The 14,332-nt window shown below is 45.1% G+C and overlaps 1 protein-coding gene across 3 annotated transcripts in view; it reads left to right on the top strand.

The window, feature by feature from the left end:
- sh3bgrl2 (SH3 domain binding glutamate-rich protein like 2) overlaps nucleotides 1-14,332 on the top strand; it is an 88,895-nt gene that overhangs the window by 16,613 nt on the left and 57,950 nt on the right. The window contains exons 1-2 of one of the 3 annotated variants that reach the window (XM_078542470.1): nucleotides 3,443-3,606; nucleotides 5,350-5,449. The exons of 1 other annotated variant lie outside the window; for it this stretch is intronic. In XM_078542470.1, the coding sequence (XP_078398596.1) occupies nucleotides 5,441-5,449 (9 nt within the window). In that variant the 5' untranslated portion in view covers nucleotides 3,443-3,606; nucleotides 5,350-5,440. Of the gene's footprint in view, nucleotides 1-3,442; nucleotides 3,607-5,345; nucleotides 5,450-14,332 lie in introns of those variants that run through there. One more of the 3 variants, XM_078542469.1, reaches the window with a different exon arrangement.

Below are 14,332 nucleotides of genomic sequence, written 5' to 3'. Positions count from 1 at the left end.
AGCTTCAGTGCTGCTCATGGTTTTTTTTAAAAAGGTAACAAGAATAAGAGAGGCCAGTATCCTGTTTCTAAACACATCAATTCTCCTGTTTAGAGGAAGCAGCCTTATTTACAATTTATTTTCCACGCTCACTTCCTGTTAAAATTGCCCATTGCACTTCATGGATGATAATACCCCTATTTTTTTTTTATTCATTCGTGGGATGTTGGCATTTCTGGCTGGGCCAGCATTTATTTCCCATCCCTAGTTGCCCTTGAGAAGGTGGTGGAGAGCTGCCTTCTTGAAATGCTGCAGTCCATGTGGTGTTGGTACACCTACTGTGCTGTTAGGAAGAGAGTTCCATGATTTTGACTCAGTGACAGTGAAGGAATGGCGATATATTTCCAAGTCCGGATGGTGAGTGACTTGGAGGGGAACTTGCAGGTGGTGGTGTTCCCATGTATCTGCTGCCCTTGTCCTTCTAGATGGTATTGGTTTGGGGTTTGGAAGGTGCTGTCTAAGGAGCCTCTGCAGTGCATGTTGTAGATGGTGCACACTGCAGCTACTGTGCATCGGTGGTAGAGGAAGTGTTGAAGTGGATAGGGTGCCAATCACGTGGGCTGCTTTGTCCTGGACAGTGTCAAGCTTCTTGAGTGTTGTGGCAGCTGCACCCATTCAGGCAAGTGGAGAGCATTTCATCACACTCCTGACTTGTGCCGTGTAGATGTTGGACAGGCTTTGGGGAGTCAGGAGGTGAGTTACTCATCGCAAGATCCCTAGCCTCTGCTCTTGTAGCCACAGTATTTATATGGCTAGTCCAGTTCAGTTTCTGAATGATAACCCCCCAGGATGTTGACAGTGGGAATTCAATTATGATAATGCCATTGAATGTCAAGGGACGCTGGTTAGATTCTCTCTTGTTGGAGATTGTCATTGCCTGGCATTTGTGTGGTGCGAATGTTACTTGTCACTTGTCAGCTCAAGCCTGGATATTGTCCAGGTCTTGCTGCATTTGGACATGGACTGCTTCAGTATCTGAGGGGTTGTGAATGGTGCTGAACATTGTGCAATCATCAGCGAACATCCCCACTTCTGACCTTATGCTGGAAGGAAGGTCATTGATGAAGCAGCTGAAGATGGTTGGGCCGAGGACACTACCCTGGGGAACTCCTGCACTGACGTCCTGGAGCTGAGATGACTGTCCAACAACCACAGCCATCTCCCTTTGTGCTAGGTATGACTCCAACCAGTGGAGAGTTTTCCCCAATTCCAATTGATTCCAGTTTTGCTAGGGCTCCTTGATGCCACATTCAGTTAAATGCTGCCTTGGTGTCAAGGGCAGTCACTCTCACCTCACCCCCGGAGTTCAGCTCTTTTGTTCATGTTTGAACCAAGGCTGCAATGAGGTCAGGAGCTGAGTGACCCTTGCGGAACCCAAACTGAGTGTCAGTGAGCAGGTTATTGCTAAGCAAGTGCTGCTTGATAGCACTGTTGATGACCCCTTCCATCACTTTACTGACGATGGAGAGTAGACTGATGGGGCAGTAATTGTCCATGTTGGATTTTCCCTGCTTTTTTTTGTACAGGTCATTTTTGGGCAATTTTCCACATGGCTGGGTGGATGTCAGTTGTAGCTATACTGGAACAGCTTGGCTAGGGGCATGGAAAGTTCTGGAGCAGAAGTCTTCAGTACTATTACTGGAATATTGTCAGGGCCCATAGCCTTTGCAGTATCCAGTGCCTTCAGCCATTTCTTGATATCAAGTAGAATGAATCGAATTGGCTGAAGACTGGCATCTGTGATGCTGGGGACCTCCAGAGGAGGCCGAGATGGATCATCAACTCGGCACTTCTGGCTGAAGATTGCAGCAAATGCTTCAGCCTTGTCTTTTGCATTTATGTGCTGGGCTCCCCCATCATTAAGGATGGGGATATTTGTGGAGTCTCCTCCTCCAGTGAGTTGTTCAATTGTCCATCACCATTCACGACTGGATGTGGCAGGACTGCAGAGCTTAGATCTGATCTGTTGGTTGTGGAATCGCTTGGCTCTGTATTACTTGCTGCTTATGCTGTTTGGCACGCACATAGTTGTAGCTTCACCAGGTTGACACCTCGTTTTTGGGTATGTCTGGTACTGCTCCTGCGCTCTTCATTGAACCAGGGTGATTGCTTGTCTTGGTGGTAAAGGTAGAGTGGGGGATGTGCCTGGCCATGTGGTTGAGTACAATTCTGCTGCTGCTGATGGCCCACAGCGCCTCATGGATGCCCAGTCTTGCGTTGCTAGATCTGTTTGAAATCTATCCCATTTAGCACAGTGGTAGTGCCTCACAACATGATGGAGGGTTTTCTCAATGTGAAGATGGAACTTCGTTTCCACAAGGTCTGTGGGGTGGTCACTCCTACCGATGCTATCATGTAAGATGCGCCTATGACAGGCAGATTGGTGAGGATGAGGTCAAGTAAATTTTTCCCTCTTGTTGCTTCCCTCACCACCTGCCGCAGACCCAATCTAGCAGTTGTGTCCTTTAGGGCTCGGTCAGTCGTGGTGCTACCGAGCCACTCTTGGTGATGGACATTGAAGTCCCCCACCCAGAGTACATTCTGCACCCTTGACACCCTCATGCTTCCTCCAAGTGGTGTTCAACACGTACTGACCCATCAGCTAAGGGGGTGGGGGCAATACAGAGGTTTCCTTGCCCATGTTTGACCTGATGCTATTAGATTTCATGAGGTCCGGAGTCGATGTTGAGGTCTCCCAGGGCAACTCCCTCCCTCCTACCACTGTGCTTCCACCACTGCTGGGTCTGTCCTGCCAGTGGGACAGGATGCACATAGGGATGGTGATGGTGGTGCCTGGGACATTGTCTGTAAGGTATTATTCCCTGAGTATGACTATGTTGGACTTGACTAGTCCTGTGAGACAACTCTCCCAATTTTGGCACTAGCCCCCAGATGTTCCTAAGGAGGACTTTTCAGGGTCGACAGGGCTAAATTTGCCATTGTTGTTTTCGGTGCCTAGGTTGATCTGTTTCCATTCCTTTTAAGACTTTGTAGCGGATTGATACAATTGAGCGGCTTGCTAGGCCGTTTCAGAGGTCAACCACATTGTTGTGGATCTGATGTCACATGTAGGCCAGACCAAGTAAGGACGGCAGATCCACTTCCCTAAAGGGTATTAGTAAACCAGATGGGTTTTTACGATGATTGATGATGGTTTTATTGAATTTAAATTTCACCATCTGCCACGGTATGTTTCGAACCCGGTCTCCAGAGCATTATCCTGGGTCTCTGGATTATTAGTCCAGCAACAATACCACTATGCTATTGCCTCCCCACTAATATTATAAAACAGTACGTCCTTAATCTTGGGATGAGCAACAGTGCAGGAAATGTGTTTGTTGTGTCAATCTTATTTTCTTCACATTACTTGTGGGTCATCCAGCAGTGAGGTGATGAAGAGAGAAAGAAAGGGATATGTAGGTCAAGCTCGTCTTCATTTCCCAGCAAGAATCATGGAATACTAATTAAGAGAAGGAATTGTGGCTGACTTCCCTCCAATCCCTGTCCTGGAACATTGAGGTCAACCATGCAGCCGGTCTGACAGCACATAGCGCCAAAGCCAAGGGTGTACTTTTTTAAAAAACAAACGTATGTCAGGTCCCAATTGTGTAACGCGAGCATGATTTGAATTTTAACTGGGCTGACTGAGTGAGAAGCAGCAGTAAGTCTCCCAGCAGGCCAACCCAGCAAGATGGCAGATTAGGGAAGGAAAGGTACATTGGGAAATTTGAAGTGCAGAAGTACTCCTCTGAACCTGGCGGGGAAAGCTGAAGCCTTCCCCGATGCACTTTTGCTCCCCACCTTCCCCCTGGATTGAGGAATCCCTCTGCTGAGTGGCCCAGCAGCTAATCCCTCCATTTACCTACTGTTTACATTTCCCAGAACAGCTGGGAACTCGGTCAGCAAGGGCAGAATTTTCCCCTTGGTGGGTGTGCTTGGCAGGGGTGGGCAGGAAGCCAATTAAGGCCCGCTCAGCTTGGAACGGAAGAGGCAGTGCTCAGCGTTGCCTGTGCGGGTGGAGGGAGGAGGGCGAGTGGGCCTAGCGCGAACTTCATGCATGCGCGCGAAAGAGCGCTCCAATCTCCCTGAGGCACGGAGCTGCCTCGGGGTGATGAAGCGCTGTTTTCAAAAACTAAAATAAAAATGTCATAAAACATGTCCGCTCATGTTGCTCTGTCTCATGAGCAGGGACATGTCTTTAATTCAAGTGTTACATTTTTATTTTATTTTCATTTGCTTTAGGAAACCTCATCCCACCCGTGGATGAGGTTTCCTAAAAAATGCAAAGACCGCTTGGCCTTTTTGCCTGCCCGTCAACCGTTAGGTTGAACGGGCAGTGAAAAATTCAGGACAATTGTTTACTTAGTGGCCTTCATAGGGCTTTAAATTGGCAGCGGGTGCGCTTCCGGCTCCGGCGCACGCCCACCAACCTAACTATCATGAGAGTGCGCGTTGACGTTAGCACGCTCGGCCGACATCAACGTGCTTTATTTCACGCTGGGGCGTGTCGGGTGGTGCCCGCACACCAAGCATAATTTTCTGCACCAAGGATTATATGAAGCCTGGATTTTAAAATCAGCCAGGTCTTATGCTGCATCTGTGTCAGAGCATCCACCCACTGAGCCAATGGGATGAAGGCCATATTGGGTTGGTATCTTATATGGATATTTCTTCACAGGTCAGTGGCGTTTATTTTTAAATAGCATTCCCAGCCACAATTCCTCTCTTTTTGTTGTCTCACTGTACAACATTTCATTTTTGGCAAGGGGTGAGACTAAACTCTGGAATACGTATTTAAATATTAATTCTCCAAGCAACGCTGCAACCTATTATCTCTGACATGCATTTTTGAGAAATAACATGACAAACGCAGTGTCATTTACTAACAATAATGAGCACCCATCAATACTGGATCAGGTCATATCAGACCTATTGACTTAATTTCCATTGCGCTGATTAGATTTTCAGCTGGGCAGTGAAACCAGCTGAAAGCTTCATCCTCCTTTGGGAAATATTTAATAGCTTTGCCTTGCAGCAGCATCGTTTCATCATTTGATCGTTTTTGAAATATTACATTTTTAAAAGTTTTCATTGTTGAATTTCATGAAGGACATAAGCTCATTTCCTTCAAGTCTATCAAGAATTTTCACTATCAAATTCACTTTTTATTGTTTTTTTAAAAATCGCATGGTTTAGATATTTTAAGTTCTATTTCTTATACTGAATTAGGTTTTAAAAACACCTGTTTACCCTCCCCAAAAAAATCTTGATAGATTTGATGAAAAATCTGTTATTATTTGAAATAGTGAGAAAAGCCAAGTAAGCAAGCAACAGGATTAATTAAAAAGGAACATTTAAGCTGGATGACCACCTATAGTTCTGGCTGCAGCATGAAGACAGAATGGTGAGGGTGAGTGCTGATTTATTAATTGAGTTGAAATGGAAATTGTGGCTACAAGAGCAGATCAAGACCCTGGAAATTCTGCAGTGAGTAACTCCACTCATGATTCCCTAAAGCCTGTCCCACCGTCTACAAGACACAAATCAGGAGTGTGATGGAATATACTGCACTTGCCTGGATACAACTCCAAGGACATTTAGACCAGGATTTTATGGCCCCTCCCGCCTAGTTGGATATTATTGTCCAGCCGAACTGAATAGAGATTTAAATGGCTCACCACATCCACCAGGGGGAGACACGCCACAACGGGGCCCTAAAATCCTGGCCCTAAGCTTGGTGCCATCCAGGACACAGCTGTCCATTTCATCGGCACCCCATCCAACACCTTAAATATTCACTCCCTCCACCACCAGTGGCAGCCGTATGTACCACACACAACTCACCATCTCAACTAACTAAAAGGACAAGAGCAGCAGATGCATGGGAACACCACCTGCAAGTTTCCCTTCAAGTAACACATCACCGTGACTTGGAACTATATTGCTGTTCCTACATTGTCATTGTCAAAATCCTGGAACGCCCTTCCTTACAGTACTGCAGTGTGAAGGAATCATGTAAAGGAATTCAGCCATAATAAGCGGTTATAAGGTTAAAAGAGTTATTTTCCTATGAAAGCTTAAAAAATTAATGTGTTTTTTTAAAATGCTGAAATACAGTAAAGCTTCCACAGTGTAATATTCATAAGATGATTTTATGCTGATAGCCTTCAACCACAATGAACTGAATTTTTTATGAAGCTAGCCCAACCCAAAATTTTATAATAATCTTGAAACACCATAAGATGAGTAATGAAAAAATTGACCATCGTAAGCCCTCGCAACCTGGCTTCCTTAGAATTGATGAGGGGCAGACCTTACATAGAAATGAAGTTATATACCCTTCTTAGGAATCAAAGAGGACAGATCTCTCAGAAAGTTACAGTGATACTACCTTATTTGGGACATAAAGGGGCTGAACTTAATTACAATTGGGATACCGCCACCATTCATAAATTAATTATGCAACCTCAAGAAACATTATAAATGTTGGAAGCACACATTGGAATTTTAGATTTGCTGAATTCACTCCAGCATGTTGCATGGTAAAGGTATAACTATGAGGTCGGTGACAATAATTCTCCTCTTAATTGGAACAGAGTCATCTTGCTAACTCATTAGCCTTCACTTGGGGAATTAAGGGAAATGTTACTTTAATAATTGATGACTATCCTACGTAAATATTTTACTGTAACAGTACTTGAATTTAAAAACTGGATTCTCTATTAGAAATAAAGTTATATTTTGTCTCTTTTCCTAAAACTTGTAAAGTTGCGATTTACTCTCTCCAAACTGAGTTGCAGGGTTTGATTCTTTAATAAATTTCTACGTTGTGAGACAATATAAATTCTAAACTTAGTTCTATATCGCTAACTCATGAACCTGACTAGACTCTTTTTGGTGTGAAAATTAATTACTGAGAAGAGATTTCTAAAGCCTCAAAACATCCAGAATATTGTAATCAGGCTGAAACTTGTTAAATAGGTTATCTGAAGGATGGTTATTCTCTTAGCAGTCTCCTTTCCTTTTGGGGACAGAGAGATCAGACCTTTAGACCTATTTAGCATCTTTAGGATCTGTCTTTCTCAAGCTAAAGTTAAGAGGGATCATCTGAGAGTCTCCCAAAAAAGAGCTGCCACAGTAGGTATACTTGCACCAGATGACTGCAGAAGTTCATGAAGGCAGCTCACCACTACCTTCTCAAGAGCAATTAGGGGCAGGCAGAAAATACCGCTCTTGCTAGCAAAGTTCACATGCCATAAAGGAATAAAAAAAAGCTTTTTAATCAGAATTTCCAGTCAGCACTATACATAATGCAAAAGCTAGTGCTGCAGATCTGATGCCTCCACATCACTAGATCTAACTTCAGGTTGGAAAATAACAGGGAATTCGGAGGATTTTTAAAAGCAAATTTTGGAAAGAAATAATTTTACTGATCCATAGGCCTTCCACCAAATATGTTATAAATTACAATGGAAATTGGTATAAAAGATTTGAATTACCCTTACATATAAACAGCCAGAAGCCTGATTAATGGTTGCTGATGTGACCACATAATTAAATTCTGTAAGGATAATTTGTTTTAGCTTCTGGCATACAGTTCCAGATATAACTGTAATGCAAATTAAACAAGCTCATTGCATTACAAGAGTGTGATCAGGTTATAAATATGCCTCATACCACTTTGATACTTTTAACATGGGATTTCACAATTGAATAACATAACAATTTGTGTGTTTGTGCACTCATTCATTGGCTGGGTAATTTTGAACCTAATTTACTGGGCTTCCTGTTTATCCTGTGAGTATCCAAGACATACAGACTAGGTATATCTCGGTGTGAATCTCTTAATTGCGCTGAGCTAGTTGATCAGCTGGGGCAACAATAGATTGACTGCAATATTGAGCTTGGTCAACAACAAGTACCAGGGACCTGGGGATTTTGTTAATAAAATTGGCACCATCCCTTTCAGCTGCCTCTGCTGATTCCCTTGCTTCCCCTAGTCCACAGGCTGAACTTCCTAATAAGGTTCCTTCCCTGCCCTAGCCTCGAATTCACATCCATTTCTAGTTTCTCTCCTATCTTCCCTCTTGCCCCCTTTCCAAGCCTTTCTTGTGCATAAGATCCACCTCATGCTCCCTTCGGCCATATTCCTACCAAACTGCTGATTGTACAACTTCTCTTCTGGTGGCCCCATGTTAACTGCTATTGTGAATGGTTTCTTCTCGGGTACGGTCTTCCCCTTCACATATGCGGTTATCACTCCAAAAACCCACCCATAACCCCCTGTCCTTGCAAACAATCCCCCATCCCCAAATTGCCTTTTTCTCTCAAGTCCTTGAATCTGCCTCACGGATCTATGCCCGTCTTTCCTGCAACTCCAAGTTTGAATCCCATAATCAGGTTTCTACCCTTGCCACATCACTGAGATGCTGACATCAAAATCAGAAATAACAACATCCAATGTGGCTGACCAGGGTAGATTATCCCTCCCCGTTCTTCTCGACTTGTCAACCGTGCCAAAGGTTGCAGATGACATAACCCTCCACCAACACCTCTCCTGTCGGGATAAATGTGCCATTTTCAGGCTGGCAAACTGTAATTAGTGCTACACGGATCAGTGCTGGGGCATCAACTATTTATAGTCTATAAGGAATACTCGGATGAAGGGACCGAGTATACTGTAGCCAAATTTGCTGATGATACAAAGATAGGTAGGAAAGCAAGTTGTGAGGAAGACAAAGAGTCTACAAAGGGATAAAGGTGGGTTAAGTGAATGGGCAAATATTTGGCAGATGGGTGAAATTTAAATGTCTGAATTATGGGCAAAACAGCATCCCAGATGCATGCAACCCAGGGCATTGGACAGTGGCCTCAAATGCGGGACAACTCTGTAAAATAAGGGACAGTTGGTCACTCTGACCGATATCCTCGTCATGCCTTTGTTGCTCCTAGACTTGGCTCTTCCAACATTCTCCTAGTCGGCCTCCCAAACTTCCACCCTCCATAAACTTGAAGTTGCTTGTGCCTTAACTTGCAACAAGTCCCATTCACTCATCACTCCTCTGCTCAGCTACACTAAAAGTCTTATCCTTGTTTTCAAACTCCTCCATGGTCTTGCCCCTTCCTATCTCTAAAATCTCCGCTAGCCCTAAAACCCCCTGAGATTTCAGCTGCCCAGGTCCTAAGCTCTGGAATTTCCTCCCTTAACCTCTCTGCCTCTCTCTCCTTTTTAAGATGCTCCTTAAATCTTTGATCAAAATGTTGCTCATCTGCCCTAATATCTCCTTATGGGTAAAATAGAAACGCCGCCCACAGTAACATGGCCAGTAACTAAACTACATTTTAAATTAACCTTTTATAAAGGAACGGGTATACAATTTCCACCAATCTCCCAAATCAATGTCTTATTATTCAGTGAACGTTTTTGGAGTGAGCTTCACATTACCTGCCAATATTAGTAACTGTGCTGAAACTGTATCTCTGGAGATAATAATTGCACCGCAACCACCTCTGCCCCCCCCCCGGCACCTTCAACAGTATAAAATCCATCATATTTCTACCTTTCTTCAGCTCTGAAGAAGTCACACGGACTCAACATTAACCCTGTTTCTATAGCTTTCCATCACCTGATTCATCCTCTCCGTGAATCTAGGGGAGACTCCCTGTTTACCAGTCGGGACATTACCACCTGGGGAGGTCACACGTTGACTGGACAAACTTGACAGGCTTAGTTTTTATCTTCCAGCATTCAGCCTTCACGTGCCCTTTCTTGTGATGAAAGTAGCACGTCAATCCCCTTGAACTAAACCAGTCACACAGAATCACAATGCAGAAGAGGCCTTTCAGCCCATCGAGTCTGCACCAACATGTGAGAAACACCTGACCTATCTACCTAATCCCATTTACCAGCACTTGGCCCATAGCCTTAAATGTTATGACATGCCAAGTGCTCATCCAGGTACTTTTTAAAGGATGTGAGGCAACCCGCCTCCACCACCCTCCCAGGCAGTGCATTCCAGACTGTCACCACCCTCTGGGTAAAAATGTTTTTCCTCACATCCCCCCCCTAAACCTCCTGCCCCTCACCTTGAACTTATGTCCCCTTGTGACTGACCCTTCAACTAAGGGGAACAGCTGCTCCCTATCCACCCTGTCCATGCCCCTCATAATCTTGTACACCTCGATCAGGTCGCCCCTCAGTCTTCTCTGCTCCAATGAAAACAACCCAAGTCTATCCAACCTCTCTTCATAACTTAAATGTTTCATCCCAGGCAACATCCTGGTGAATCTCCTCTGCATCCCCTCCAGTGCAATCACTTCCTTCCTGCACACACTACTCCAGCTGTGGCCTCACCAAGGTTCTATACAATTCCAACATGACCTCCCTACTTTTGTAATCTATGCCTCGATTGATAAAGGCAAGTGTCCCATTTGCATTTTTCACCACCCCACTAACATGCCCCTCCGCCTTCAGAGATCTATGGACACACATGCCAAGGTCCCTTTGTTCCTCAGAACTTCCTAGTGTCATGCCATTCATTGAATACTTCCTTGTCAAATTACTCCTTCCAAAGTGTATCACCTCACACTTTTCAGGGTTAAATTCCATCTGCCACTTCTCTGCCCATTTGACCATCCTGTCTATATCTTCCTGTAGCCCAAGACACTCAACCTCACTGTTAACCACCCGGCCAATCTTTGTGTCATCCGCAAACTTACTAATCCTACTCCTCACATAGTCATCTATGCCGTTTATATAAATGACAAATGATAGGGGACCAAGCACAGGTCCCTGTGGTAGGCCACTGGACACTGGCTTTCAGTCACCAAAGCATCCTTCTGTCATCACCCTCTGTCTCCTACAACTAAGCCAATTTTGAATCCACCTTCTCAAATTATCCTGTATCCCATGTGCATTTGCCTTCTTCATAAGTCCCCCATGTGGGACCTTGTCAAAGGCTTTGCTGAAATCCATATAAACTACATCAACTGCACTACCCTCACCTACACACCTGGTCACCTCCTCAAAAATCCTGTCCTCCAAATCTTCACTTCTACTAACTCAAGAAGGGCCTTGATCTTTACCTTGTCCCCCTTTATCAGCAGGGCCTGACCTCTTCTCATTATTGCCCTTCCTCTTATTCCAGTTTTTCTGGAAGGTTCCACTGTGGAGCCTGTTACTAATTATCTTATGAGTTAATTTAAAATCACATGCAATTACCGAGGCTTCCCTTATCTTACGCACTTTAATTGTGGTCTCCCAGGTGAGACCTTAACCCCAAAGAGACACTGTTTTTGAATTCCTCCACCATCATCATCTCCTTAAGGTTATCAAAGTTCTGTTCCACTTCATTGACTACACCACCTATGGTGCGCCATTTCCCTTTCTCTGGCAAATCCTACACGGGTCTGGCACATTCTCTTCCTCATATTTCTAGATTTCTGCCCGTAGGCCTCTGGCACCAGCTCACAGTGTAGAATTTCCTGCCTGTTGGGCAGGCAGTGCAGGTGCGGGCGGACGCGGACCGTACGTGTATGTCTTGGTGCGTGCTTTCCTCATATTTCATGTTCCAGACTAGGCTGGAGGGTTGGGGGAAGAGAAGCCTTAAATCTACTACACTGTAAGTCAAATGTTATCCTCCAACCTCGCTCCCCAGGGTTGTAATATCAGTCTTTGTAGCAAAATATTTAACCCATTTTAGAGCTAATTTTATGTTCGTCTGCCCTGTTTTCTCATTACTATTCCCAGGTAAGAAATTTTGTGTTTCTTCTTGGGTGTAAGCCTTAGATTAGTGATTGCATTCTCTCTTCTGACTCAGAAGGTTGGGGTTTCAAACCCTATTTCAGGACTTGAAGGCTGGATTTTTGTGAAGGTGACAGGTGTAGGGAGCCGGGAAGTTCCCAACTCCTCAAACCCGCCTCCGTTACGGAAGCCTTCACCCGCCATATTTTCTTTGAGGAGGCTGAAGTGGGATGGTGTTGGGCCTGCTGCTTCCAGAGAGAGGCCCAAGCTGGCAATGCATTGAGCGGATAGTGAGGCCACTAGGCTGGAAGGCCCACCTCCATTTACTGGGACTACAGCTCAGTTATAGTTACGAATCTCAGGCCCTCAACACCATCTCTCCCACCCCCCCCCCCCCCCCCCATCAAGCCTCCTCCATGCCCCCTCATATCTCCCATGCCCCCATTATTCCCATGCCTCTCCATTTGCCCACATTTCTCTCATGCCTCCTTCATGGTCCCCTCATCTCTCATGTATCCTCCATATCCACTCTCCCAGTCCACTAGGTATAGAACCAATGAGGCAGTGTCAAGACTGGCAAGTCTTTGCAATGCTCATGAAATTGACACAATAAGTAAGAAGGCTTTGAGAACCTACTCCGGAAAAACTATTCTGCTAACAACTTCAAAGTAACTGTCAATCAGTGACAACCATTCGTAGCATCATTGACAAAAGCCTTTATCCAATTCATACCTCTGAATCTTGTGCTTAAGGAAAAACACACATGCATTGAAAAAACTCTTCAAAGAAGATCTGGGCCAAGACATCTAGGATGGCGGGGTTGGGTGGGAAGTGGCCCTTAAGTGGTCAATTGGGGCATGGTCTGCAGCCTCACCCACCCCAGTGTAAAGTCGCTGAGAGGTTCATGTGGGCTGGAACCTAGCAGGAAGCACATTCGTGCTATTTCATGCTCCCCCCACCTAAAAACCCACTGGTGGAGGAGCGTGAAATTCAGGTCCTGGTTATTACAAGATAATAAATATGTCATTCAAACAATGCTATTGTTCCCTTCCGCAGTTGTGTAAACTGACCCCTGCTGAGAGCTGTGGGTTATCCATTCTTGGAGCTCAGCCAAGCATTCATAATGAGGCCATTTGGAAAATCATTCTGTTCCAAGTGCTTCGTACTGCATTCACAGAAGCAGTCTGAAGTGGATAAAAGCGTCTGACATTAATACAATGAATGGTTGTGATCGATTGACAGCTTTATAAGAAGGTAAGAGGGGAAATGTATTGCAAAAGGAATGTTGAGTGATTGTTTTATTTTGTTCCCCACTTGGGACTAGAGCTCCCTGTGGTTCACGACTCCTCTGAGAAGCTGTGACCTCATTACAGCCTTGGTTCAAACATGGACAAAAGAACTGAACTCCTGTGGTGAGAATGACTGCCCTTCACATCAAGGCAGCATTTGACCGAGTGTGGCATCAAGGAGTCCTAGCAAAACTGGAGTCAATGGGAATCAAGGGGAAAATTCTCTGCTGGTCGGAGTCATACCTAGCCCAAAGGAATATGGTTGTGGTTGTTGGAGGTCAGTCATCTTGGCTCCGGGACATCGCTGCAGGAGTTCCTCAGGGTAGTGTCCTCGGCCCAACCATCTTCAGCTGTGTCATCAATGACCTTCCTTCTATCATAAGGTCAGAAGTGGGGATATTCACTGATGATTGCACAATGTTCAGCACCATTCGCAACTCCTCAAATATCGAAGCAGTCTGTGTCCAAATGCATCAAGACCTTGGGCTTGGGCTGACAAGTGGCAAGTAACATTTGCACCACACAAGTGTCAGGCAATGACCATCTCCAACAAGAAAGAACCCAACCATCGCCCCTTGATGCTCAATGGCATTACCATCACTGAATCCCCCACTATCAACATCCTGGGGTTTACCATTGACCACACACTGAACTGGACTAGCCATATAAATACTGTGGCTACAAAAGCAGGTCAGAGGTTAGGAATAGTGCGATGAGTAACCCACCTCTTGACTCCCCAAAGCCTGTCCACCATCTACAAGGCACAAGTCAGGAGTGTGATGGAATACTCCCCACTTGCCTGGATGAGTGCAGCTGCCACAACACTCAAGAAGCTTGACACCATCCAGGACAAAGCAGCCCACTTTATTGGCACCACATCCACAAACATTCACTCCTTCCACCACCGATGCACAGTAGCAGCAGTGTGTACCATCTACGAGATGCACTGCAGGAATTCACCAAGGCTCCTTTGACAGCAACTTCCAAACCCACGACCACTACCATCTAGAAGGACAAGGGCAGCAGATAGATGGGAACCTGGATGTTCCCTTCCAAGTCACTCACCGTCCTGACTTGTAAATAGATCGCCGTTCCTTCTCTGTCACTGGGTCAAAGTCCTGGAACTCCCTTCCTAACAGCACTGTGGGTGTACCTACACCACATGGACTGCAGTGGTTCAAGAAGGCAGCTCACCACCACCTTCTCAAGGGCAACTAGGGATGGGCAATTAATTCCCGTGAATTAATTTTTAAAAATGTCT

This window comes from Cetorhinus maximus, chromosome 5 (genome assembly GCF_964194155.1).
Source record: "Cetorhinus maximus chromosome 5, sCetMax3.hap1.1, whole genome shotgun sequence".
Classification (NCBI taxonomy): domain Eukaryota; kingdom Metazoa; phylum Chordata; class Chondrichthyes; order Lamniformes; family Cetorhinidae; genus Cetorhinus; species Cetorhinus maximus.
Note: the sequence above shows the minus strand (reverse complement) of the source record. Positions and strands in the feature narration are given on the sequence as shown.